Source organism: Vombatus ursinus, unplaced genomic scaffold (genome assembly GCF_900497805.2).
Source record: "Vombatus ursinus unplaced genomic scaffold, bare-nosed wombat genome assembly UNPS02014847.1, whole genome shotgun sequence".
Lineage (NCBI taxonomy): Eukaryota > Metazoa > Chordata > Mammalia > Diprotodontia > Vombatidae > Vombatus > Vombatus ursinus.
In genome coordinates this window covers 687193-715009 of record NW_020954625.1, presented here as the reverse complement: position 1 = coordinate 715009, position 27817 = coordinate 687193, and the positions used below count along the sequence as shown (strand labels likewise).

Below are 27817 nucleotides of genomic sequence, written 5' to 3'. Positions count from 1 at the left end.
ATCATCCATCCATCCATCCATCTATCATCCATCCAGCCATCCATCCATCCATCCATCCATCCATCATCCAGCCATCCAGCCAGCCATCCATCCATCCATCCATCCATCCATCTATTCATCATCCATCCATCCATCCATCCATCTATCATCCATCCATCCATCCATCCATCCATCCATCCATCCATCCATCCATTCATCCATTCCCAGTGATCACTCCCATGATTGAGCACAGGCTCTCCTTGAAATTCAGAGAGCTGAAAAATGTGGGGGGGGGGGGCGTGAAAACAATTCTCCAAGGAGAGCAGGAAGAGTGGTCCTTAGGTGATGGAACAGCTTTGTCTCAGGTAGTTATACTAGTCTTCGTCCCTTATGCCCCCAGGATAGAAGCTTTGTGTTGTTTTGTTGTTCAATCGTCTTCAGTTGTGTCCAACTCTTTGTGACCCCATTTGGGGTTTTCTTGGCAAAGATACTGCAGTGGTTGGCCATTTCCTTCTCCAGCTCATTTTACAGATGAGGAAACTGAGGCAAACAGGGTTAAATAACTTGCCAGGGTCACATAGCCAGTAAGTGACTGAGGCCAGATTTGACCTCAGGAAGGTGAGTCTTCCTGACCCCAGAACTGGCACTCTCTCCACTGGGCCACCTAGCAGTGGCACTACATAAAATAATAACAACAGGTATTAAGAGGTTTAACGAAGGCTTGCTGAGCACTTTCCTCCCAGCAATAGGGAGTTGCATTGGTATTGTTATCCCTGTTTTATGGAGGAGGAAATGAAGCCTCCAAGAGATGAGGTGTCTCAGCCAAGGTTACACAGTATGAGCTGCCAGCTCTTCCTGTCTTGACATACAGCCTCAGAGAATGCCGGCTCCAGGAAGAGATGAGTCACTCACATGAAAACTGTTTCTTAGAAGGGTCACTTAGGGACAGGTTCTGTGATGCACCTGATCTCTGCCTCCCGGCTTCCTTTAAGGCTCAGCCCAATCTTCTTCAAAAAACCTCTCAGTCCTCCTTAATCTTTGTGCCTTCCCCCGGCATTATCTCCAGTTGAGCCTGTCCATAACTGCTTACTTGTTGTTGTCCCTTTTAGATGAAGAGCTCCCAGAGGGCAGGTACTGGCTTTTACCTTTCTTTGTATCCTCGGCCGCTTAGCATAGCGCCTGGCACATAGTTGATGCTTAATAAATGCTAGCTGAGTGACTGATTCATAAGAAATAATATTAAGGATTCTGGGCAGACACATTAACACTAACATTTTTCTATTCACGGTGTCTACAGGCATTGTGATTATATGTCATATCAGAGATATTTATATTTACAACATGTATCTACTTGCATGTATTTATATTTATTATATATTTATTATTATTATATTATATATTATGTTTATTTATATTTATATATGATACCTATGATAGAGAGGGAGCCACTGTATTATATTTATATATAGGATAAGGATAGGGTTTGGACCTGAGATTTCATCAATAGGGGGAATTCCAGATGATGAAATTCCCTCTGCCAATGTAAGTCAGCACCTCCTCTGAGATTTATAGTCTTAAAAGCACTATATAAAATGGGAATGATATCTACATCACAGGGTTGTTGGGACCATCCAGTGGGATAATAGTTGCAAGGCACCTAGCAAACCTCAGGGCAATATCAATGCCAGTTGTTGTTAAAGCATTTTATAGCTTGCAAAGAACTTTACAACCATTATTTCATTTTCCAACAGGCTGGTAAGGTAGGAAATATCCTGTTACTATTCCTATTTTCAGATGAGGAAACTGAGCCCCAGAGAGGTGGTGGGTCTTGGCCAGGGACATGAAGCTAGGAAGTGACATTGATAAGATTCAAGACCCAGATGTCCTAATTCCCAAGTCCAACGCTCTTTCAACTATGTCAAGGATACTTCCTCTGGCTCAATCCCTTAATTTTACAGAAGACGAAATGGAGGCTAAGACTTGGATAGAGTGACATAAGAGTTAGTAGACTAGTCTACATGTAAGAGTAGAGCCAGGGTTAGAACCCAGGTCTCCTGGTTCCTAGCCCTTTACTCCTTCCACTATATATACTTACACTAATCCTAAGATATCTAGTCTGGAAATTTGGGGAATTTGGGACCAATGTGCCAGAGAGTCCTATCTTCCTTCATTGTTATTCAGAGAAGCAAGGTGTTTGTTGAGATTATGGGGCCTGGGGGTTTTGGAGCATACGTTGGCACTCACCTTCCAGTCATTGGCATTTCAGTGCACTCTAGATCCAGAAACCTCAGATCCGACAGATTATCTCACCGACGAAGCCCTGGAGTTCTGCCAGAAGGTTGGCAGCAAAGCCACAAAAGTGTCTGAGATAGTGGGCAAGAAAGATGAGGCCATTTACCAGGCAGTTGAAGAAGGCATCCGGAAAGTCAACGAGAAAGCTGCTGCCCAACCTTACCGCATCCATAAGTGGGCCCTCCTGGAAAGGGATTTTTCCATTTCTGGGGGAGAATTTGGTAGGTTCTCTCTTGTTGTGCTATGCTGTGGCCATTAGGGCTGGGGAAGGGATTAAGCTGGGTTCTTGGAAAGAAGGCCAAGTTTGATTGACATAAGCATGAATTTTAGGAGTGGCACACTTGACCCTGCCTTCCTTCCTACACAGCCTGCTGTGTCACAAAGGTGACTTCTATGGGACTGGCAAGCCACTACTAACACCCCAAGGTCTTTTCCTAAATTGCTTTCATCTCCCTCCATCTTGAACCTATGAAGTTGGTTTTTTTGAACCTAAAGGTCCAAGGGATTTTGCATTTATCCCTATACAATTTCATCTTATTAACTTCAGAATGAGGTCAAGTTGTTTTTGGAGCCCACGATTCTGGTAGCACAAATCCTAGTTCACTCTAGTGTGCATATGCTCTCACTGAGCTTTTCACATTCACTGAAACACTGGATGAAGATGAAGAATCATCTGCACTCCTGCACTGTCTGATATAAGCAAAAACAAACACAAGGAGACAGTATTCTAGGAAACTCCCTAATGTCCAACCCGAACCCTGACCAGATTGAATTAAACTTGGGCTCCTGGAGATTCCCTTCAATAACAATAGCTCCTATTTCCATGGCACTTTAAGGCTTATGAAATTCTTTCCTTACAACCTCCCTGATATGCAGGCAGTACAACACTTACTGTTCTCTTTTCACAGATGAGGAAACTGAGGCTCAGAAAGAAGTGACTTGCTCAAGGTCACACAATTAGTGTCAGATCCAGGATTCAAATCCAGGTCCTTCTGGCTCTATGTCAGCTCAGTCCTATAACCTGCCTTGAAAGTCAGAGAAATTAAGTGAAATGAACTAGAAAGGATCTTGATGAGACACTGAGTCTAATCCCAGCTGAGATTTTGATTCAGTGGTTACCTCCAAACCCAGTTTTCATGTACTTCAAAGCATTAGGAAGAATAAAAGGAATCCAGCCTCAGACCAAACACTTGACACTTACTAGCTGTGTGACCCTGGGCAAGTCACTTAACCCCAATTGCCTAAAAAGACAAAAAAAATAAAATAAAATAAAATAAAATACCAGGTATGCTGGATTTGGAGTGTGACACCTGGCTCTACTTACCATGAGAACTTGGACACGTTAACACTCTTCCTGGATTCTAGATTTGTTTGAGAATTTGTTTCCTTCTCTGCTCTAAAGTCTACAATAATAATAGCTACCATTTATACAAAGCACTTTACATATATTAACTCATTTAATTGGATCCTCCCCCAAACTCTGGGGACTGATTATCCTCTAGTCTACCCCTCCCCCCCTTCCCATCTGAGGATGTCAGAGATGAGGAAATGAATGCTTGTGAGGCCCAGAACACCTAGGGGACTCCATCCTATCCCCGATCTTTCCAGCATAAACAAAGGAGGCTTTAAGACAAGCTGACAACACAATGCCAGATGCATAATTGTTTTGTTTTGTCTCTCCACCGTGTAGATGAATTTGTTCAAGTTCTAAAAACTATTTGGTTCCAGTTACAGGAGCATCCTTGCTCTACCCCATCTTGTCCTCATCAGAGAGATCGGGGTCCCCTGGTTACTGCCTACCAGGTCACTCTGCTGCTGTGGTCTGTCATCTTTTACTTGGCATTTAGGGCTTAAGTGTTTGTTCTGATTTGTCTTTCAGGTCCTACAATGAAGCTGAAGCGCTTAGCAGTTCTTGAAAAGTACAAAGAAGAAATTGAATCTTTTTACAAAGAACCAAACAATTAATCGGGGGCTTTTTATTATAGTCTCTACTGAACAGATGCTTTGGGTTCTCCCCTGAGAATCAGGTCATCTTAAAACAGGGGCACAAAAAGAATTTCCAACAAATCTGTTAGAACTCCAGGAATGATGGAGATCCAGGCTAGTCACAGCTGTCAGACCATATGTACCTCTGCAGCTGAACACCATAAAGGGGCAAGCTTTCACTTGTAGATAGTTAGTTTGAATTCTATGATTATATTTGTTGCACCTAACAAATGCACCAGCCTAACCCTTCCACCTTCCTGATAATCTTCAGGCTTCTTGGGCTCTAATTCCTGTTAGATTTGATGAGCTTCAAATCAAGACAGCAGATAGAGGAAAGGCAGGTTGTCTGTCCTGTTGTGGAAGTGATTTATGACTAACACATGGAATGTCAGGGAGAGCAGATTTGCTTATCTGTCAAGTATAATGGCTTTCCACCTGCACTTGATCTGAAAGTGCCAGTCATCAAGGACTGTTTTTTTGTTACCATGGTTATGGCACTTGCCTACGACCTAGCACTTAATGAAGCTGCTGACATCTCCTTCCTAATGGTCATAATTAAATAAATGTACAATTTGAACACTAAACAAAGTTTTCAAGGGCACTAAGTATCTGAATGCGTTCATAGTTGGTGAATAACAGCTAGTCCATCCTTCCCAATCTTCATGCGGCCTCCTCTGTATTTCTGAAAGGATTATCTGCCAGATAGAATGTTACTCATTTTCCAAACTACTGAAATTACACTTTGCTTGGGTATCTGAAAAATTTTGCATAAAGTACGTAACTTCCAAAGCACAGGGAGAAAAAGAGCAATGACCGTGGCTACTCAATGTTTGATTCAACGCAGGTAGCTAGTGTAGAAAATACAAATAGAATACATAAAAAGTATGGTCCGGTTACCTGGCTGAGTAGCCTCTCCAGTGATCACTCTCCCACGCTAGTTAGGCGGATATTAGGAACAAGCTAGGCCCAAAGTGCTAGAAAGACAATTCATCTTGACAGGGAACACGTGCAGACAAATTCTACATGTCTTTAACCAGTTTTTACGATCTTTATTACTTCGCTATGTTTGAAGCCAACAGGCACTCTTATAGCTAGCACAATCCAACAAAAACGAAGCAGCAGCAAGATAAATAAGAGAGAGCCCGTTTTGAGTAAGCTAAAGCCCTGGTCAGGAGCCTAAGGGAGCCCCTCCCCTCACAGCGGGCTGAGGAGAGACAAAGACACGATCACTCTGACTGAGGGTATGATAGGAAATAGCTGCCATCTTGCTCCCACAGGTTCAGGGAGCTGAGAGAGGAACTGGTCAACTACAGGCCCCAAGCAAAACGCAGCGAGGAGGATTCACCTAACAAAGGAACTTAATGTTAGATCATTGAAAACTGCTCCTCCCGACCACCCAATCAAACCAAGCCCTTGCGCCTCAAGAAGCTTAACCTCCACCTTTGATGGTACAAGGGACACGAAGGCAGGCTTTGATAGTTAGTACATGACAACGCAGCCCGTGGACACTCGAGTTTACGCCAAAGGCAGGTGAGGTTTTTTGTTATTTGTTTAGGGGAGGAAACAACTTGGTGTTCCCTGTAGGAGAATGAACAGATGCTCAAACATAAAAGTGAGTCAACCTCCTAGGTGTCTAAATGCAGCCGAGAGCCAACCACTCCCTCTTGAATGGCGCCAGAGCATGGGCAGAAGCTGCTCCAGCGGGGACAGCTGGCTCACTAGCAGGGTGCCGGTTACAAACACAAGACACAGCACATCCAATACAGTGACAGCTCTGGGGCAAGGACTTCCAGGTATTTAGTATCTGCAGAAAGCTTTACCCACTCAAAATGTACAATAAACATTTCATTCAGAGAACTGTCATCCATTTTTCTTCACCGAAAGCACTACCATAAGCGAAGAAATATTAAACTATCTTAAAAATACCTCCACACATAACATGGTGGATTAGAATACTATCTGTCCTCCATAGATTATCTAGTTTTATAGACAAAAAAAATACATTTCTGACTAAATATATCTCGGGTTTGCAATCTTTATTCATGCATACAAATAAGTCTTTTGGACAGCAAATCTCTTAATTTCTTAGCTCACTACACACTTTAAAACGTATCATCCGTACCCTCTTAGATGTGACTCTCCCAGGAAATTCCTCTTATACCCGTTTATTTTCATAAGAATCTCATCTTGTGCTATGTTAATATCCTGGGTTTTTTTCCATTATACTTTACATGCTCCAAGAAAAATAGGGGTTTTCTTTAAAAAGTTAGCTGTTTCTCCTGTTAATTCAGTATCTTAATATTTACAGCAAGTCTTTCAATTGAGGAAAAAAGTTGTTCTAACTGAAGTGTAAAATGGTTAACAATGGAAAATGACACAGGAATCCATCCTTATAACATAGAAAACATTTTCACCAGAGAGACATTTAATAAATAAAACAATGCATCAAAAAAAGTCCACCGGAAGCAGGCACCAGAGGGTCACCTGCATCCCTGGGCACAGAACCTGTTAAGAAAAGGCCCAATTTAAAACGTTTGCTCTGTCAAGAAATATGCAAGCCCAACGCAGATGGACGGTAGATAGTCTACAATAGATTTTTCTCTAGCATGTCCATTAGGAGCGACTGCTGCCAAGTGCCTAACGGGAGAAGCTTTCTTTAATCAAGGTCTTTCACTCGGCGGCAGATCTCATCCGTGAAGTCTGAGCACTTGGCGTTTCCTCCCAAATCTTTTGTCAAGCTCTGGGAGGAAGGAGAAATGAAAATTAGATGTGCCTAGGTACACTCCCCACCCGCATCACAGCTCTGTGATTCTAGCAAAACTCTCAATCAGAACAAAAAGGATTCCATTTGGGCAAGGCAACACCTCACCTGCCTCCCTTTCCAGGTGGGAGGGGACCACACTGACCTCACGGGGGTGTATGAGGACCAAATAGGAGTGAATGGATGTGAACAGTCTTTTAAAAGCATCAATTCGAGGGTTCTCAAAGCTTTATTCTAGAGACATCAGCCAGGGGCTCAATGAACACTTGGTAAGAAAGGAAGTTTACATGAAAGGACGTCTAAATAGTTGGGGCTCCAAGGTTTTTCAATAGTGGGCCATATAATTTAATTACATAATTAGATTTAGCTTCAACCACAAATTCAAAACTGACAAATACCAGCGGTAGGCAGGTTATTAAGCCCCACTAGTATGTTCACTAGTTAGGTAGAAAAAATACGTTTTTATGAAAAATCTCTGGCAAGCTGTGCCCTGGGTCAGGCAGGCCACGTTAGGGCTCACAGGCCACATGATGGAAGCCAGGGCTCGAGGGGCTTGTCAGGAATCCCTCATTTACTTTAAGCTGCAATAACTTTGGTTGCTCGGATGAAGCTGACAAGGGCATGAGCTTGAGAGAATCCAAACAAGAGTCGCAGGTAAACTCTGCCTTTGGTCGTTGGTGTCTAAGCAAAGTGCCTGGAACGGTGCTTAGTAAATGCTTAAAACTGAAATGAAAAACACATTGTTGATGTACTCAGCCTGCAACATACAACTAATGATGACTTGGCCTGAAGCAGCACAAAAGCCGTCCTCATCCTCATTCTCCTAAATGGAGACAAGCTGGGCACAGGGTGCCTGCCAGGGAGAGCTCCAGTGCTGTCCCGAGCCCAGGGCCTCCAGGAAGGGCTGGGCAATTGGGGAAGGAGAGGGGAGAAGGACGACAGCCCCTCTGTGGACATGAAGGAGGACCAGGCAGGAGTGAAGGTCTGGGAAGAAGGCTGCACACTGAGGGAACACCCCTTCACTCTCCACAGCTCTCACAGGAAGTAGAAATAACTGAAAACAATCTGCAAACAGCATTCCCCACCAAGTTTCTCCAAGTTTAAAAAGACTGTGCTGCACAACTGTACATGATGAATTCTTATATAAAATCCTGTGCTGGGTTTGGAATCTGAGAGCTTGGGTTCAAATGGCTACTTAACAATTATGTTTAACTTCTCTGGGCCCCAACTCCCCGGTCTGTAAAACAAGTCACAGACCGTCGGCAGAGCAGAGAGCTGGACAGAAGCCCAGAGGCCACAGGGGAGGTGAGTGAGCCTCCAGGGACAAGGCCGGCCCAGAGCAGGCCAGGGCAATCTCCAAAGCTAGGCCTTGCTGCACTTTCTCAACTGTTTCTGCTTCTCAAAGTGAAGGAGTTGAACTAACTACTTGCTCTCTCAGATCCATTCTAACTCTAAATTGCTGATCCCGGGACTACAGACAAGAAATGAAAACTCTGCTCTAAACAAAATTTAAGTCCATATCTGCCGTGGTTTCAGTCTCCACTAAATGATGTTTGCAATTGCACATATTTTTACTACTTAACACAGCGTTAACATGCATGTTAATACTTGGGTGGTAGACATTTGGAATGACTGGCTATTGAAATGCACACCAAGACTGGGAAGGAAAGGTAGAGCTCACTCACACCCAGAGAGAGGATGTAGCTCTCTGTCCGTCCTTTGTCATCAGCCACCCACAATGTCCACCCACAATGGAGTTCTCAAGGAGGTATCTCATGGTCCATCACAACTGACAATGAGTAAGGGATGAATTCTTTCTAAGTTGTGTTTCTCTATTGGGAATCCAGGCAGTGAGCGACTTTTCTAAGAGGAGAGAGAACGGCCCAAGGGAAGGCCCACACCCTCTGGTGTTCAGGACACACCACATTAGGGACTCCTAAACTTGATTGTTGTCTGGCACCCATGGAGAAATCTGGCGAAACCTAAGGACCCCTTCTTAGAATCATGTTTTTAAATGATTGAAGTGCTGCTAAATTTCTGATAAAGGTCAGTGAACATAAACGTGCCAACTTTTCTCCCAGCCAAGTTTATGAACTCCTTGACATCTACTCACAAGACCCCTGTCCAGATGGTACCAGTAACTCTGGCACACTCTAACTCTGCTCAGATGCGGTTCGTCTCTGGTAATGGCCACGGGTGTGAGGCAGTGAGCGGGATGCTGCCCAGATCAAGAACATACCTTCCCATCTTTAATTGTCGCGAAGCAGGCGGTCTCAATCTTTGCTGCGTAGTCATGCATCCCCATGTGCCGAAGCATCATCACAGCACTCAGAAGCAGGGCAGTGGGATTGGCCATGTCCTTCCCAGCAATGTCTGGGGCTGTTCCATGAACCTGCCAACAAAGGAGACTATTGATCCTTGCAGAATCGTGAACAACCCAGTGCCCACCAAAGCTGCAAGTCACAGGAAGTGAAGAATCAGCATGGCATTGGAAAGAAACGACTGGCACTAGAGTCAGAAACCCAAGGGTTCGAGAGTCCATTGGTCATGGGCACATCATGTGTTTCAGCTTCATTTTCTCCATCTGTAAAATGGGGATAACAACAGCACACTCTGCAAATCTAACGCCCTCTCTAAATGTGAACTATGATTCCTTTACTCAAGTCTCATCCACTGCCTCCCTCAGGACCCAAGATGACCTTGGCTTTCTGAAGGTTAGGCCAGGGAGAGTATGAGCTCCATCAGGTCCTGGGGTCCAGCCCAGCTGAAAAGGCTTCACAAATGGCCCTTGCAACATTGTGTGCTTGCACAACTGAGGTCTGGCCTGACCAAGAGGCTTGCTGCCAAAGAAGCCAGGGGCCACCAAGTCATGGATTCTTTCTGGGCATGACATGAAGGTGTGGTGATCTGCACATGCAGGGCGTGTGCACACAATGAAGTTGCAAGTCTTTGGAATCATGATGATGTTGTTATGTTATGTTATGATCAAGCTGTTATCAACAACAAACATTAGAAGGCAACATGGCTCCTCAGATATCAAGGGCTCTGACTGTGGAGGTGGCAGGGACCTCGGTGGCTACCATCTGGCCTAACCTGCACTTGACCAACAATCCCTATGATCACATCCCCAAGAATGTCAGCCCAAGGAGCTCTGACAAGGAGCAACCTCGTGACTGCCAAGGCAACCCATCCCACTTCTGGATAAGCCCCAAGCACTGGGAAGTCTTCTCTCCTGACACCAGGCCTCACACTGCCCTTGTGCACCTGGCCTCCATCATCTGGAGCCCAGAACAAGGCTCAACCCTCTTCCATGTGAAAGCCCTTGAAATTATTTGAAGTTTCATTCTTTGCATTTGTATCCCCAACAGTCAGTCTAGTGCTTGGCACACTGTAGAGCTCAATACATGCTTGTTAATTGATTCAAGATGACTATCAAACCCCCCACTCCCACCCCATTTTCTCTCTTCCAATATGAGCATCACCAACACTCACCCAACATAAACTCAAATCACTCCACCATCTTGACCATCTTGGCTGCCCTCCTTGGAACAGTATCATTTAGTTCACTAACACCCCTTCCTAAGAGGTGGCATCAAGATCTCAACATAACATTTCATATTCAAGAAGATCTTGGTTCAAACTATGGCTCAAAATTTAAATATGGGTATGACAATGGGCACATCTCTGCTAGGCCTCAGTTTCTTCATATGCAAAATGAGTTAGACCAAATGGCCTCTAAGGTACCTTTCAACCCCACCCCCTATAATGCTCTATGATGAATATCCATTGTGCTCATTTTTTTAGTGTGAAAAATACTGGATTTGCAATGAGCAGAAACCTGAGTTCAAATCCTGTTCTGACACTCACTCACTTGACATGGGTGACTGACCACAGATGAATCATTTATCTCTTACTCTTAGCCTCAACTATAAAATGAGAATAATATGTAATAATATATTATATTATTATATATTATAATAATAATGTAATATACAATAATATAATAAAATGAGAATAATAATAATGAGAACAAAAATATCTATCCCAGGCTGTGGAAAGACAAGACCCTGTTGTACGGTTGGTGAAGCTGTGAATCAGTACAATCATTTTGGGAAACAATTTGGAATTATGCAAATAAAGTGTCAACACCTTTTGACCCAGCGAGTGTCCTACTAGGCTACAACCCCCATAGAAGTCACTGAACAAGACCACAGTTGCCATAAGCACCGAAACATAGGTAGCAGCACTTTTTGTGGTAGCCAAGAAACGGAAACAAAGCAATGCCCATCCACTAGGGAATGGCTAAACAAACTGTGGCACACGAATGTCAGGGAATATGACTGTGCTGTATAAAAGGATGAGCAGAAGAACATGATGAACAGAGAAGCACGCAAAGAGCGATAGAAACTGAAGCACAGTTTAGTCAGCAGAGCCAAGGAAACGACAGACGCAATTCCTATGACAATGTAATGGAGGGCATATCTATCAAACGTGAATGCTACAAAATTATAAACACCACAGGTAGCCCCAAAGAAGAGAAATGACAAGACACCCCTGCCCCACCTCTTTGCAAAGGTGGTGTGGGGTAGGGGAATTCATCAGTCTGGCATTTTACATTTATTTGCAGACTTCTCTGATTCACTGATTAAATTTGCTGATTTTTTTCTTCTTTTTTTTTCTTTAAATGTTACATAGATTGGCTCTCTGTGAGGGAGAGGAATACTGGGGGAAATTCTGAGGACATAAAGAACAAACAAGAACAATAAAAATACACTTAAAAGAAAAAAAAAACTGCGCCTACCTCAAAGAGCCATTGTGAAGATCCAGTGGGATAGGCACTTTGTAAGCCTCACAGTCCTACATGACTATCACAAGGTCTGACGCTACATTCTTGAGAATAAGGCCTTATGTGACCTAAGGTCTGCATAGCAGGGAGAAAAAGATCTATCCAAAGTCTAATCACTAAGAAACCTTTTCCAAAGATGAAAATCAATCTAGAATTTTTTCCCATATAACTTTTGGCAAAAAACACAAGCAGGTCATCCATAAAACAGCCAATAAAGACAAGATTAAATGCAAAAACCAAACATGTAATTTTCCTAAGTGACTTCTTTTTAGCAAACAGATTTAGTGCTGCTCATAATAATACAAAGAATGTTCTGAACATTGCTGGAGTCACTGAGCAATTTTAGCCTAGATATCACAATGAAGTTTCAGAGATCCTTACCGATTCAAAGATGGCGATTCCATTAGCGCCAATATTTCCACTCGGTGTGACACCAAGACCCCCTATCAGGCCAGCACATAAATCACTGAAAAAGAGAATTCTGAAGTAAACTTTCAAAACAAGATACACTCGAAGGGGTGCAGCAGGCCCAAGGCCAATTAAGCTGCTGAATGAGCAGGGAGAGCTCAGCTCCCAAATCTTTCTTTAACACTCAGTGATGGACTCTTCCATGTACTTCTCCAGAATATGGACTGTGCCTTCTCAATGTTAATGTGCAGAACTTTGCATGCAACCTGTGGAAGCTGGGAGGTGACAACCAGAGAGGATTACTCAGGATATTTCTTTACCAACGGAGCTAGGATAGTGGCAGACTTACCTAAGGATGTCCCCATACAAATTTGGCATCACAAGAACATCAAACTGGGATGGATCTTGTACCATCTAGAAAGAAGAACACATTTGTGGAGTGTAGAAAGCAAGCACCCTCTGCCACAAAACCCCCAGGCATAATTCTTAGCATATACTTACATTCAAACATACTGTATCAAGGTACATCTCATTAAATTTAATATCTTTACAGTTTTCTGCAACTTCCCTGCACTTTTGGAGAAAAAGCCCATCTGACATTCGCCTGCAGTTAATCAAATAAAAATTGTTTTGAAAGCAAAGCCTTAGAGGAAGCAAATGATTAAAGTATAAAAGCCAAGCATACCAAGGCATAAACGTTGGGAGCCGACTTTGCTGGTTTCAGTTAGAATTTAAAACTGTTTTAGGTATTTGATGAAACAGGCTGAGCCAAATATCCCACGGTTCACAGGCAGTGGAGAAGGGGAGGGGAGACAGAAGCCAGAGGAGGAGGCACGACGCCCAGGGAGCTCCAAAGTATTAAAAGCCAGAAGAAGATGAGTCTGATTTATGCCACTCTTACCCTCCAAAGTCTAAGAGGCATCCAATGTTAGAACATTCTGACAATACTAAAGCGGCCTTGAAAAGTCACTGATTATAAAGTTTTAGATTTTACATACTTGGAACTTTTCTTAGTTAGGAAAAAGAATCTTTTACACATTTGGGAGATATAGGATTGGGGTTGATTTATACTTCAGTTAATATAGCAGCGAGTAGGAAAAGCCAGAATAAGGTAGCAGCTCCTCTGGTTCTCCTGAGGGCCCTTGGATTGGTGACTGCATTATAGAGACCTCACTGACCAGCACACTTTTAAAAACAGAAATTACGCCTATGCCTTTGGCTGAGTGACCGTTTGACTTTCAAAATACTGTTAGCTCTTCAATTCTCCAAGGATTTCTGCACATAATGGCAGCAGGAAATCCAAGTGAGATGGAGAAGATGACCTGGCTGCCACTTAACTACCTCAACGGCCCTGGGCAATTTCTTTCCTTACCTGTAAAATGAGGAGGCTGGACTCCATGACCAGAGAGAGTAAATACAAGGGCCTGGGATCCTCCTGCCTTATTTCTGCAGCCTCACACCCTCCAGCTAGCATCAACCCCAGTACTTTAATTCCCCCTTTGCTACAACAGTTTCCTCATCTGAAAAATGGGGTGAATAAGACTTGTTCTATTGACCTCCTTCAAAGAAATACTAGGAAGCTCGAGTGAGTTAATGTATGTAAAAGCACTTTGTAAACAGGCCAGCATCACACAAAAGCCAAGGTGATGGACTTACTAGCACCCTCCTGCCATAAATTAATATTATTCTATTAAACTACATCAAGAGACTCCAGCAGAAGAAATAACTGTCGAGAGCTTGCATCCTTAAGAACATACTCAAATCCCACTTTTTAGAGCTCTCAGCAAACCAAGACGCTTTCCAAAACCCACTTCAGAATCAGAAGCAGCCCAAACGCCCAGCCCACATACATGATATTTGCTTTGTGCACAGCAGTCACATTGCTTCGGTGATTGTTCCTGGCATACTCAAAGGCAAACTCGGCAATACGTTTGCTGGCTTCTTCGGTGATGAGCTTGATACTCTGCACAACACCATCAACGATCTGACAAAGGACGAACAAATGGTCTCAGCACTACAGAGAAGACAGACAGCTTCTACTGACTCTATCTTCTCACTCAAAAGACAGGGTGGGGCCGGAGGATTCCTAAGGTTCCACATTGTGAGCTCCAGCACGTGCTAACACACGACCTGACCATCAACATCACCGTGTGATGATTCAACCCTGACCTCCCAATAGCAAAGGAACTGCTCTGATGAAGATGCTCCCTGCACCGAGGCAGACTGGCACCTTCTCTGTCATGTCCCTAACAACCCGGAGTCACACAGGCAGGATAGGCTGGTTAGAGGCAAAACTTGACCCATGACCTCTGAGCTCTCAGGCTTATTTCCATCCAATCACTACACAACCCGGACACATTTCATAAAAGCCAAAATTGACTGATCCTACAGTCCTTGGTCAATAACGCTAACATTCAGCTTTTACGGCTGATGTAAGGCCATGAAAAACAAATCTATGCTAAGACGGGTCAGCCTGCCTCCTGAGAGACTACCAGAAGCACACATACCACGTGCTCAATACCGCTGTATTCGCCTTCAGTGTTCTCCCGAATCGTGACAATATTTACATCTGTGTAAGGGGTTTTGTAGCCTTCAATGGAGACACATGGACGTACATTTGCATAAAGATCAAAAGTTTTACGAAGAAGTAGATTCATAGAAGGATGTCCAGCTGCTATTGGTGTCTTTAAGGGGCCTGGAATAAACAAACAATTCTTAAATGACACACTAGTTAAGAACAAAATGAAAGCAAAAGGTGACAGCTCTTGTCTCCGGTAACTCGTGAGATGCTTGTGTTTTTCCAGCACCAATTCAGAGCTGCCTGTGAGCAGACAGCTCACCCATACTCTTCTACTGACTTCTGGGAAGCACAATGTGTTCACACTGAATTTGGAGAAATAAATGAGTATTTATCCTCCTTATGATATTTCAGTATTTTGCCTCATGATGATAAAAATCCATCGGCCCCCAGGCAAGGCACCCAGCTTCCCTGAACAAATTTCTAAACTGGAAAATGGAGCCAATGTTCCCTACATGCTACCTGCTCTATAAGGAGGATATGAGGAAAGTGATGTAAATCTTAAAGCATGTATGAGAAATATTGGTTAGATAACAAAAATAAATGCATGGCCAACTAAAAAAATGACCAAAAGGCATACTGGAATTTGAAGCTAGTCACACTTTAATATTTTTAATGAGAAAAAAAAAGAACTGCACAAACACGGAAAGCAATAACACTTGTAACATTGGTGACAATGCTTTAGAGGAGAATAAAATGATTTAGCCAGAGAGAAGTAAGCAACACCACTGCAATCCAAACTCAGGCCCACTGACTCTCAAGTCAGTGCTGGGGTGGCAGCTGTGGGAACAGAGCATAAAGGATGGACAGGCAAGATGCTGAGGCAGAAAAATCCAACAGCCTGGACTGGTGATGGAGCATGAAAGAGGGGGAAGATAAGATAGGAGGACTGGCGTGGATCTGGAAAGGTTGATGGCAGAGTTAAAGTCAAGTCAGGGCCTTCCAGCGTTGGCATTTGCAGAAATACCAGTCACACCTATGCAGCACTAACCAACAAGTGAGCCAATTGTGCTGGGACCACAAAAAGCTGGAAGAATGGGGGGCAGGTGGCAGGGAGGGTGAGTTCTATGTGATGACACAGGTGATGTGTAAGGAGATAGATTTACCATAGCAAATGACACAACAAGTAAGAATCAGAGCAGCATTCTAGCCCAAAGCTATTTTGACTCCAAGACCAGGAGCCTTGCCATTCCCCTAAGCCTCCTCTCTGCTTTGATGAAGAAACAGAAACAGGGAGTGAAGGTCATTCTTTGCTTTTGAGAAATCTGACACAAAAAGGGAAAAGAACCATGGGACTGAAACTCAAGGGGTAGCAGGGCACAAGCAAAGTTTTGTTTTGTTTAAGGAAAGGGAAGATCAGAGTATGTTTGCAGGAAGACATAAATAAATATACATATATATATAAATATAGTAGATAGAAAGATGTAGAATATATATATGATATACACAGAGAGATATAGAAAATATATATATAATATAGACATATATATGAAATATATATATAAAATGTAGGTAAATATCTATGTAAAATGTAGCTACACACACACACACACACGTATTTCCAAAATTATGCCACTTGTAACAAAACTAAAGATGTCTCGCTTACTCTCATCAATTCAATTGCAGCCATACCTTTCAGCCCCATCTTGTTTTTGTCCATGGATTCTTTGGCTTCAGGAGGAATCATCCACTTCCCTCCAGGTCCTTTAATGGCAGAGACATTCCTCTCTTCCCACTGAATGGGTGCCTAAATACCACAGAACGTGTCATTGTGGAGTAGGAATACTTATAACCAAGACTGACATGTTATTATAATGTCTTCATCCTTCAGTATCTTAAATGAGCTCGCATTTATCCTCCTTGGAGGTCATGTGAAATTATGTATTTAAAAGGTCACGACAGTCAGTTCCTGACACATAATAACTGATCTTACTGTGCTCTTGGCCCAGGGGACGGCTCAATATCACACTTGTCATATTACCCCAAGGCACTTGGGGGTATTAGGCCATGGTTAACAGCTGCTGTATACCCACTCTTGTCTTCCCCATCCCTGCACAAAGATCTAAGGAGATTCCTATATTTAGCTTATGATAAGGTACATGGGGAGCGACAGAAACAAGACGTGTTATGTAAGTGTGAGATTTGGAGAATTCTAGCTCTGTCACTTACTACCTGTGCGGTCTTAGATAAGACACTTAATCTCTCTTGGCCTCAATTTCCTCATCTGTAAAATAGGGGACGTGGTGTTGGATTTGATAATCTCTGAAATGCCTTCCAGAGCTAACTCTCTCATCTTATGACCTAAGCAAGATAGGGAAAAAATTAAGACATATTCTCTATTTTCTCTTTCACCCCAAAGAATGGAATTCCTGATGCTAACACTATCCATTTCATTTAGGCAGTGATTTTTTTTTTTTTTTCACAACTCTAGTATCTCTTTATGGTGGGTTTTAATGCTAAAAGCACTAAAGTAATAATGTGGGAACAGTTTAAATAAATGGGGTTCATCTGCCTTTAGCTGCTGCTCCTCATTCACTGAGCAGAGATTTCCCAAATCTGAATTCTCTCAAAGCTCTTCCTGAGCACTGTGGCCAACAATATGGGGCCTGGGGATGAGGGCCTCTTTAGGGATGAGCCTCTCCAGTCCTGCTGGTCCTCAGGTGACAGGGCCCAGGCCCTACTTGGAGCCTTGGCAGCTTTAAAGAACCTGCAGTTTGTGCTCCCAGGGAGCGTACACCCTGATGGAGCATACATCAGAGGAGGGTTCCAAGGAAAGTAGCCATGAACATCACAGCCTCTATTTACTGGGATTTATTGTTATGTTTCATTTTACTTAGTAGTGACTTATAATTAGCAATTATTAAGCCACAAAGCAAGTAGAATATAAGCCCTTAAAATTTCTCAAATAAATAGCATGTTTAAATACCTATACTGGGGGCCAGGTTTGTGCAAAGTATGCATGAGGGATGTTATCTTGACTCAGCACTAGCCCCCTCACCCCAAGAAAATATTCTACCATGTGGTAGAAAGAACAAGACTCTTTTAAATGCCATGCTCACACATTCAGCAGCTATATTAATGCCCAGGATGCTCAGAGACGGGTAGAGGAATCATGAGCCAACCAGGCAACAAAAATGTTACCTTTAAACCAACAATTCCTCACTAGAAGGTCACCTACGAGAGGGTAGGGGTTGTTCAACGTGTCTTTGCAGCCACAGCACTTGGCACAGTAACTGGCATACAGTTAAGAGCTTAAGAAATGCTTGACAACAGATGTATTAGGCATTACTTATAAAATGCTGCAAGTGAAGCAGGTTTTGAAGTAAACTCTGCACTTACTGCCAATGTCAAGAAACTTAAAATACCTACACTCAATTCTCCCTTCTAAAAATATAAGACAATTGATTAGCTGGGAAAGGTTTTTATATCAACTATGACTAAATGATTATAAATGCTCACATACTTTGGCAGCATCAAAAATTTTCATAACAGAAGCTGAGATTTCTGGTCCAATACCATCTCCTGGGATTAAGGTCACTGTCTGTACCTAAATGTAGAAAACCATCAGAAAATGCAAAATAGATGCTGTAACAAAGTGTAACATAAAATGAAGGCTCTAAGAATGTATAAGAGTATCAGAGCCAGTGAAGCCTATTTTACCAGTTCCCCAAGAGACCAAATGATCTTAGGCCAAAATGTAAAATTTAAATTTAAAAAAGACATCATTCCCTTAAGTTGCCAATGATTTATCCAAACAGCAAGAATGACTAGACCACAGGACTCTCTGAAGTCAACCCCTCCCCTGATTTTACTGTTTTGTTTTGTTGACGAGGACTCTGCTGATGCTCATTAGGTAAAGCAATAATTAGGTTACCAAAAAAGCCTTCCTAATGCCACCTTTATTCTTTACAGAAATACAAGGTGGCAAACTGATCATCACTAGTCTATACAAAAAGCTGAAAAGAGATCTAAGGGTTTCCAAAATGATTTCTCTAGCCTTCTATGAAGGCAAATTTCAAGTACTTGAAAAAGTATTTGAAATTAAACTGGTATGATTTTAGAAATCTGACATAGACTTTCTCCCCAACTCTTTTACTAAATTAAAGACACCCTAACACATTTTTGGACAAATTTCTTGGTAAACTATGTTGTCCACCACAGTACTCTGAAAGGAGAACAAGGGCTCAATCATTCAGGAAAAAAAAAATCAAAAGCAGCTCTGGGAATTTCTCAATGTTACTTTAAAAATGACTCTTAGTAGTCAAACTTTGATTTAAATAGACGATACAAGCTAAAGAGCTTTTTATTTTTCATTGCCAAGAGTGGCATCTGTGACAACATCTATGTAAAGACTAACACTATAATGAGAGACAGCAAGTGAAATCACAAAGCAATGCCAATATGCCAATGGCTCCACTCAAGAAGCCAGCATTTTAAACAAATGAAAAAAAAAAAAAGTGACCCAATGGCACAAAATGAGCTAGGATGAAATCCAGCAGCCCTTCATCTTTGCAAGTGGACAGTGATTCTGTACATAAGTGACCCACTGCAAGTGGGGCATCAGCCCCTTGCTTGGGCTCCACAAGCTGTCCCAGTGGAATTTAATCCAATTAGACCCTTCCGGATGCTTCTCGGCTTACATTTGCCTTCCCACTATCACCCCTTCTGCCACCAGCAGAGGCCGTATAAGCCAACATCTCCTGGCATTTCTTTCAGACATATACTCAAGATACACAACAGGGAGATGACTGAATATTTGGAAAACACTGGCACAAACATTCAATAATGACAGAAGACTGGGTGATTCAAGATGCTAAGCCCAAAATGTCATGTTCCAGGGTTTCTGTTTGAAATACCAACTTAGCTATACTTGCATCTCTGGCGGCAACAGTCAATCTTAACCTTTGCACTAGCAGAAAGCTAAGAATCCTTCAGGTTCTTCCTTCCTGTTCTCCCAATAACATTTGATTGACTGTAAATTCCATTGGGTGGTCACTGGATTATAGAAAAGGTCAGAGCCCTTCCATAGCTGAAAAAGTGAGTCAGATTAATATACCTGGGTTTTATGGAAATTTTACATCATGAGATGTTATTTGGGAGTACTGGAATTAAGAAACCCAAATGAGAACATTTAAGGAGGGAATTAAAAAAAAAGATAGGGAATCACTGACCCACAACCTTAGATTGACTAGAAATGTGGAATCAGTTTTTAAAATGCAAGGTTTCTCTAATGCTGGGAAGTCTAAAAACAGCAGATTTAAAGTTAAGTAAATGAAACATTAATAAGATACTCAATAAAGAATGAATAAGCAGAAACCTACAGGGTCGATAAAAGCAAGAGAATTTTCTAAAAGGGAAGTAAATCTACTGTTTTTAGGAAAGCTCAAAAAAAAGGGAAGCCAGATTTGAAGGTTCTCAACAACTTTTGTTCCATTTGCACTAGTTTCACAGAAACTGCTTTTCAGAGATGAGATGAAATTGTGAAATGTTACCAGGCTCAAGGGGAATTTCCATCTATTTTTAAACAGGGCTGGTATGAGATTTTAGTGTGACAGGCCCCCCCAGCCAGCTGGAATAGAATTCTTTTAAATGTGTAACTGACCTGATGGGTTCATGTACAAGTTAGCAAACAAGTTTTGCTTGCCCCTGAATTGTGGGCTTGTCTATAAGTTTTCATAAATGGAAATTAAGTTTTATGTAATAAATGTGCTAAACACCTTTCTTGAGAAACTTCTAAAATGGAAAAATATGAGAGGTACTCACACCACCAGCAAAACCTCGGGTCACCTGTTTTGGGTTGCTGAAGGCCCTCAGCAGTCGAGATACCTATTGTTAACACCCAAAAAGAAGAGTCAGTTACTACCAGCATTAAGTAACACACAGAAAGCCAAAGATAAGGTATCAAGGATGGTTGGTGATAATACTAAGATGTATACAAACATAAGAGCAGTGGATCTGGAGTCAGGGGAACCAGGTTCAAGGTCCACGTCTCCTAAGGTTGGAGGTGTTACCTGTGGACTCCTATGGTTACCTGTGTTGTTACCTTGGACAACTCACTTAATTGCTCTGGGCCTCAACTCCCTCATCTGTAAAATGAGAGGCCTAGACTACATGACCCCTGAGTTCCCCTTGTCTCCAAATCTATGATCTCATGAACTTCTTGGAGTATTTTACTAATAGGTTATAATTTCATCTCCTACCTCCAAAATCTGATTACACACTTTAAATAAATTTTATTTGTCCAACTTGTTACCACATCAAAAGATTATTAGGAAGAAATGATACATAATCTCAAACCATTAATTTCTCTCATAACATCTGAGTGGAAACCCATATACAGATAAAGAGCTGGAAGGGAACTCAGAGGACAACTAGTCCACTTTTGGACCATGGGAAATAATGGGGTAACACACAAATGCTAATAAAAGCAAGCATTAAACCTTCTTGCAGGGATTTAAAAATAATATGTCATGACAACAGGAATTAAGAAACATTACTAAATGCCATTTGATTTTTCTGTATTTATCTAGAGGAGGGAATGAAAATGACCTTTAAAAGGCCATCATTACTAAATCATTTGAGTTGGTCCAAAACCACACTGGATTAGAGGTAAGGTGAATGTATTATAAAGAATAATTAGAAAAAAGGGCCAAAGTGCGGAGTATGACAATGGGAAGAGAACTGATGAGAAGAGGAGCCAGCTGGGGACACAAAGCCTGGGACTCAGAGGCAAAGGATCCTAGTTTGAATTTGGAATCTCATTGACCTGTGGCTCTCTGGGCAAATCTCTTTACGTTTTTGCACCTCAGTTTCATCATCTGTAAAAGGAAGGGAATTGAACTAGATGATCTCTAAGGTCCCTTTTCCAGCTCTAAAACTCCGTAATTCCCTGAGAAGATTTAAAGAATTGTTTGAAAGTGTCTACATGTAGATTTTTGGAGGGTTGCATTTCATCCTGTCCAGGGAAAGACTCTGCTCACTCTACCTTTATTTTCTGTAGTATTAACATATAATTTCTACTAAGAGATACCAAAAAAGAATGGACAAGAGGGCACTTTTGTTTTGTTTGGGGGCCAGAACGAGCAATGGTGAGGGAGTAGCCGAGAGGGGCAGCTTTCAGCTTGACACGTGGGAAAACTTCATCAGGCTTAGTTAGAACCGTCCCAAGGTAGAATGATTCGTCTTCCAAAGCGCTGAATTCCCCGTCCCTGGAAGTCTCCAAGCAGAGCAGATTCTGCTCCATTAGGCATGGGTCTGGATAAGCTCCCATGTGTTCCTTCTGACCTGGAGATGCTACGACTCATCATAGAAGGGCACTCTTCAGGGGCAGCTAGGTGGCATAGTAGACAGAGCACTGGCCCTGGAGTCAGGAGGACCTGAGTTCAAATCCAGTCTCAGACACATAACACTTACTAGCTCTGTGACTCTGGGCAAGTCACTTAACTCCAACTGCCTCAAACAATTAAAAAAAAAGAGGGGCACTTCACCCACCATACCAGCTCTCTAGCACTGGCAAAGTGATGCTCTCATAACCGCACAGGATGAGGATATAGGTTGCAGGCTGAATTTCTCTTTCAACATTATGTTTTAAAGAGCACTGTGGAAAAACAGTCCCCAATCATCCTGTGCTCTCACTGTACAGAGACCATATAAATATCTCTAAGAAAAAGCCAGGGTCGTTTTAATAGCTGCCCATGGATACAATACTTTGTGATAACCACTAATAAGTGAGTGCCCTTAGATGCTTACAATTTAGCAACATTCCTCCTTTCCACTCTAAAGTAACAGAGGGAACAAAACCTCAAAAGTGGCATTGTGTTCTGGATGTTAAGCAGCCAGCCATCTGGCTAAGATGGAGTAGAGGTTGCTTTACTTAGCACATACACGGTGCTACTTATAAATTATTTCCTTTACTGATTTGTATTTTCAAATGTAGAGCAAGATCTGTAATCTCGTGTCAAGCTATTGAGACTGCTCTGAGAAGGCAGCAAAAGCAAAGAACAGAAGACTAAAAACCAAAGTCCCAAGTCTTAGCCCAGGCTCCCATCATGACCTTCAGCTGTTCTATGCTGCAAAGCGAAGGGGCTGGCTTTGATCTCTGAGATCCCTTCCAAGCCCAGCAGGACGATGCTGAGTTGACACGACTCAGGGAAGCTCCTGAAGGCAGGGACCATACGTCTTCCCTCTTTTTAGTCAGCCTTAGCCCCCACCATCTGAACACGCTTGGTATGACGCTAGACTCGAAGCATGTGTGCTGAACAATGGCTGAAGGTTCACGGTAAAGGCCTGAGAGAGAGCTGGCTTTGGTGTCAGGAAGCCCTGGGACACTGGCTCAGTGGCCTTCCCTCCACAAGGCACTCAAGCTCTCCGTGCCACAGGCAGCTTTCCGAGAGTATGAATGGCCAAACAGCTGACGGTCCTCCTTGCTACTGGGAGTTCCCCTTACCTATTAAATCAGAGATTCTGACAAGAAAAACATATAAAGAATTAAAAGGATTTTGGCACTGGCCTGGATGTTACCTCATCTCTTTCAACAGCACAAGGGGAAATGGAGGCCTACTTAGTGGCAGAGACAGGCCTGGAATTCCATTCTCTTTGCTGCCAGAACAGTAAATGCCTTATTATTTTCTCATTAGTAGGTATTACTTTCTTAATTAATGGACTGACTTTGATTTGATTACGCCACAAATTGCTGTCCTTGCAGGGAGCATCACTATAATACAACAAAAACAATTAAAATCACCCCCACAACAAGCAGAGGTCTTTTTGGGGTGACAGGGTAATACTGTCCTAAATGTATGGCCAGAGACCAATAAATATGACTCCTTTTATGAAGGAATTTGAGTAACTACGAGCTTCTTTTTGTCTATCACAACTGACAATCAAAAAGAAAAGGTCTGTGTGGCATCAAGTGTTCCAGGAGAGGCAGCGCAAGGTCATACAAAGAATGCCCTGGCTTTGGACTTGGAGCCAGCACACCTGAGTGCTGAGTCCTGGACCCTGCCACTCACTACCTGAGTGACCTTGGACCAATCTCTGTTTCTCTGGGCTTGCTTCAGTTTCCTCATCTGGAAAAATAAGGAGGTCGAACGAGATGAACTCTAATGTTCTCTCTAAGTCCCACATTAGGTGATTTGGGGTTAACTACTCAAGGTAGAGGAGGAGGCTAGGTGGACATCAAGACACATGAGGTCTGTTCTCTCGAACCAATGATTTGCTGTGACCTTGGTCAAAACACTTAACCTGTCCAGGCCCCAGTTTTTATAGGAGTAAAACGCTAGCAGCATTCACTGTTTTATTATCTCTTAAAGGCCAAAGTCAAGAGTAAAAAAAAAAAAAGTACTTGTAAAGTACTTTGCTGTCCTCAGGTAGGGAAAAAAGATCATGGCAGAGATCATGCAAGGGGCAAGAGAACTTAAGAGAAACCAAATCTGGCAGCAAAAGTACCCCAGGAAACCCTGATCTAAAAAGACCTCCCACTCTGAAGGTCAGAAATGCATAAAGGCATGAAGACAAATAGGGAGACCTAGGACAGTGGACTAAGGTTAACAAACCCTGATAGGAAAATTAAAATGTGCTACACAAAGATGGGAAAACACATAACAGGATGCATATTAACATCTGGTCACCTTTAGGTACAGGGGAACCAGGCGTACAGCTCTCAGTCTGAGAACTCTAAGAAGGTCTAATTCCTTTGTTGGTACCAATTTTCGATAACATCAAGAAGAAGAAAAGACCTGCTGAAAAGCTATCAAATAGTGCCAGCCATTCAGTTATGGTTTCCTAATATGCCCTACTACATCTGACAAGTGACATCACCATTCCAGTAACACTTCTTCCAGAAAAGTTTGAGCTGGCCACACTGGATAGAGCTCCAAGAGGGCATCAGAAAACCTACTCCTGCTGCATGAGGGGTCAGTTTGGAGAGGACAAGAAGGCAATGGACTCCAGAGGTTGAATTCTTCGAGATGACCTAGTTCTAACCCCTTTGAGTGGAAATCTCTCTATAGAATCCCCAACAAGTGGCCATCCAACCTCTTCTTGAATAGCCCAAAGGATGAGGAAGCCACTACCTCCTAAGGCAGCCCATTCAACTCTGGATCAGCTCTCATTATTAGGAAGTTATTCCATACAACAAATCTAAAGCTGCCTCTGTATCTTGAATACCACTGCTCTCAGGTGGTACTTTGGTACTATGCAGAAGGAGACCCTGTAATGGTCCTTCTGATGTCTGAAGACAGGTATCATGTGCTTCCCCTCTCCACCCCACCAACTGCTGTTTTTTCTCCAGTTCTTAGAGGATATGGCCTCCAGGTACTTCACCATCCCAGCTGTCCTAAGCTGGACTAGTTTATCCATGCCCTTCTTAAGAAGTGGTCCCCACAACTGAGCCTTCTGTTCTAAAGCAGGACAAAGTACAATGAGCCTATCAGCTCCCTAGTTTCAGGCTCCATACTCATCTTGCTGCAACCGCAGCTCTATCCAATTGTCAGGATGCTTTTTCTTGTAACAATCACTATATCAAGCTGCCCCCTCTGAAACCTCCTCCCAATGTTCCTATTTCTGCCTTCTGGGCACAAACAGAGCAAGCTTATTCCCTCTTCACTAAGACAGCCCTACCTGAGGACTGACAGCACAGGATAGGAGCTTTCCTGCTGAAATGTACCTTGGAGGTCATCTAGTTCACCTCCCTGCCAAGACTTCTCTTATGCAGATTAAACACTTCCAACTCCTTCAATAAGGTATGGCCTCAGGCACAATGGAAAGAGCATTAGCACTGGAATCTGAGGACCTGAGTACAAATTCCTGCTCAGATATGTACAGGCTATGTGATCTCAGGTAAGAGAGCCACCTAACTCCCTGGGCCTCCATTTGTCATGTGCACACACACAGTGAAGAGTGCTGATTTGTGAAGCGAGGACATGGGTTCGAATACCAGCTCTGGTACCTGGGCGACCCTGGGCAAGTGGCTTACCCTCCCTGGGCCTCAGTTGCCATCCTATGGTGATACAGTGGAAAGAGTGATGGACTCGAAATCGGAGGACCTGGGTTTGCACCTGCCCTTCCTCCCTGGGTGACCTTGGGCAAGTGGCTCACCCTCTCTGGGCCTCGGTTTTCTGCTCTCCTTCTAATGCCCCTAAGATCCGGGGATGCTGGGCCTGGCTGGCCCTGGAGGTCCCTAGGAGCCCTTGGCCATCCTGGGGGGCCTCCTGGTCTCCAGGTTTCCGCGGGGTCTTCCAGATGTGGCCTGAACGTCCTCCTATGCTTCTCAGGGCAGCCTCCGGGCTGTCCGGGGACTGGAGCTGCCTCTGCCCGGCATGCAGGCAGGCGCCCTGGGGACGCGAGTCCGGGGTCTCCACGCGGCCCGCTGCCAGCACCGCCCCGCCCGGGACCCCCCCCTCGCGACAGCCCTTCCCTGGGCCCCGGGAGGTCACGCCCGACCCGACCTTGCCGCCCTCCCCGGGGCTCCGGGCCCGCCGGCGCGGTCCACGCGGCAGCCCCGGGCCGCCCCCCTGTCCCAGCGCGCCCCGCGGGCTCCGGGCGCGCCCGTGACCTTGACACCGCCCCTGGGCTGGGCCGGGCCGAGCCCCAAGGCCCGCACGGCAGGAGGGGCGGTAGCCCGAGGGCCGGCCGGGGGAGGGGCCCGGCCCCAACAAGGAAGCGAGGGAGCCGGCGAGGGTGGGAGCCGGACCCGGGCCGAGATCGGGGTCGGGGCTGGGGCCGGGGCCAGGGCCGACCTCCCCGCTCCCGGACCCCGCGCTCCTGCTGCGGCCCTAGGGGTGGGGGTGGGGGCAGGGGCGGTTGACGGGAACGCACGCGCACACGCAGCCCCCTACACGCGGCCCCCGAGGCCCGGCCCCTCCGCGCTCACCTTCGGGATCCACGCGGGCCCGGCCATCGCGTCCACTCCTCAGGCCCGGGCGGCGGCGGCTATGCGCAGACTCCCTCCGCCCCGGAGCCCAGGCCCGGCATCGCTGGCAGGCCCCGCCCCTCGTGCCCGCCGCCGGAAGCCCCGCCCCCAGAGGAGGGAAGGCAGGACCCCAAGGTTTCCCTTTCCCCTCTCCTTCCCTTCCCTCCTTTCCCTCCCCTTCCCGCATCTCGCCGCTGGCTCCTCCCTGTCTGCCGGCTGCCCCTCCCCCCACGCTGCCTTGTCGTCTCCTCAGCCAATCCCAGCTCTCCCGGTGCGGTGACGTAAGAGCGTCGGATCACGCAGGTCCATTGACACAGCGAGCCTCGAGGGGCGGGAGGGGGAAGGAGGAGGAGGGGAAGAGCGAGGAGAGGAAGAGGCGGGGCGTGAGGTGGGCGTGAGGTGGGCGTGGGTGGGCCGCGCCCTGCATAGGTGTACCTGCTGTGGAGGAAGAGTAATGGAGGAACTGAGCGTGGAAACCTTCTTATGCCTTAGGACGTTCCTGGGTGTTTTATTAAATCCATCGGTAACCAGGACTTCCAGACCCGACACCCACCTGGGCTCGCTCATTCATTCATTCACTCATTCGTTCCAGGCCAGAGCTGCTAGCTTTGGGGGTACATGGGGTGTGAAGGGAGTTCAAGGTGTTCAGCACCTGTTCAGCAGAGGAGGGCCGCCCAGCCTGCTCATCCACCTTTGGTGTCCACCTGACTCACCCGCCTCTCACCTGGGGTGCCGCGAAGCTGTGGCATGGGCAGTGGCCACACCCTAGTAAAACTGTGTGGGCGGCCCGGCTAACCCAGGCTGAGGATGCCCCATGGGCCTCAGACCCACCTGTGTGTTAGGGGGGTCTGTCCCAAGCATGTGAAGACTTTCCCTGGTGAAGTAGGTGGATGAGAACAATTGTTCGAAGGGCCGAGAAGGCGGCTGACTCGGGCATTGTGGGGTGCTTAGAGCTTGGTCTGACATGGAAGATACCAAGGTCACCCACTGAATCCCAGGCAATCTCCCATCGTCTTGACTTTTGTCCTGCCACTGGCCTTCATCGACTCAGGAAGA

The 27817-nt window shown here is 44.5% G+C and overlaps 2 protein-coding genes across 9 annotated transcripts in view; one reads left to right on the top strand and one right to left on the bottom strand.

Annotated features, from left to right (window-relative positions):
* ACSBG1 (acyl-CoA synthetase bubblegum family member 1) overlaps nt 1-5197 on the top strand; it is a 57915-nt gene extending 52718 nt beyond the window's left edge. For all 7 annotated transcript variants that reach the window (XM_027840548.1, XM_027840545.1, XM_027840544.1 and 4 more), the window contains 2 exons: nt 2246-2492; nt 4151-5197. In XM_027840548.1, coding sequence (XP_027696349.1) covers nt 2246-2492; nt 4151-4236 — 333 coding nt within the window. In that variant the 3' untranslated portion in view covers nt 4237-5197. The remainder of the gene's footprint in view (nt 1-2245; nt 2493-4150) is intronic.
* Nucleotides 5198-6276: 1079 nt separating this feature from the next.
* On the bottom strand, nt 6277-26810 carry IDH3A (isocitrate dehydrogenase 3 (NAD(+)) alpha). 2 transcript variants are annotated; one of them, XM_027840549.1, is made up of 11 exons: nt 26723-26810; nt 20614-20676; nt 18314-18397; nt 16483-16597; nt 14780-14967; nt 14123-14256; nt 12774-12876; nt 12622-12686; nt 12246-12330; nt 9258-9410; nt 6277-6997 (listed from the first exon to the last, which is right to left on the bottom strand). In XM_027840549.1, exons 1-11 carry the CDS (start codon nt 26747-26749, stop codon nt 6914-6916), a joined length of 1101 nt encoding a protein of 366 aa, XP_027696350.1. In that variant the 5' UTR covers nt 26750-26810; the 3' UTR covers nt 6277-6913. The 2 variants fall into 2 exon arrangements, with proteins under 2 accessions (XP_027696350.1, XP_027696351.1); XM_027840550.1 differs by having other exon boundaries at nt 20638-20676; nt 26723-26805.
* Between the last annotated feature and the right edge of the window lie 1007 nt (nt 26811-27817).

Excerpts from the sequence above, each read along its gene's own strand:
- IDH3A (XM_027840549.1), bottom strand. The coding sequence starts at position 26,749 with ATGGCCGGGCCCGCGTGGATCCCGAAG. Across the intron at positions 20,677-26,722 it reads GGCCCGCGTGGATCCCGAAG|GTATCTCGACTGCTGAGGGC; the intron begins GTGAGCGCGGAG and ends TGTTAACAATAG. Across the intron at positions 12,877-14,122 it reads GTGCACAAAGCAAATATCAT|GCGAATGTCAGATGGGCTTT; the intron begins GTATGTGGGCTG and ends GATTAACTGCAG.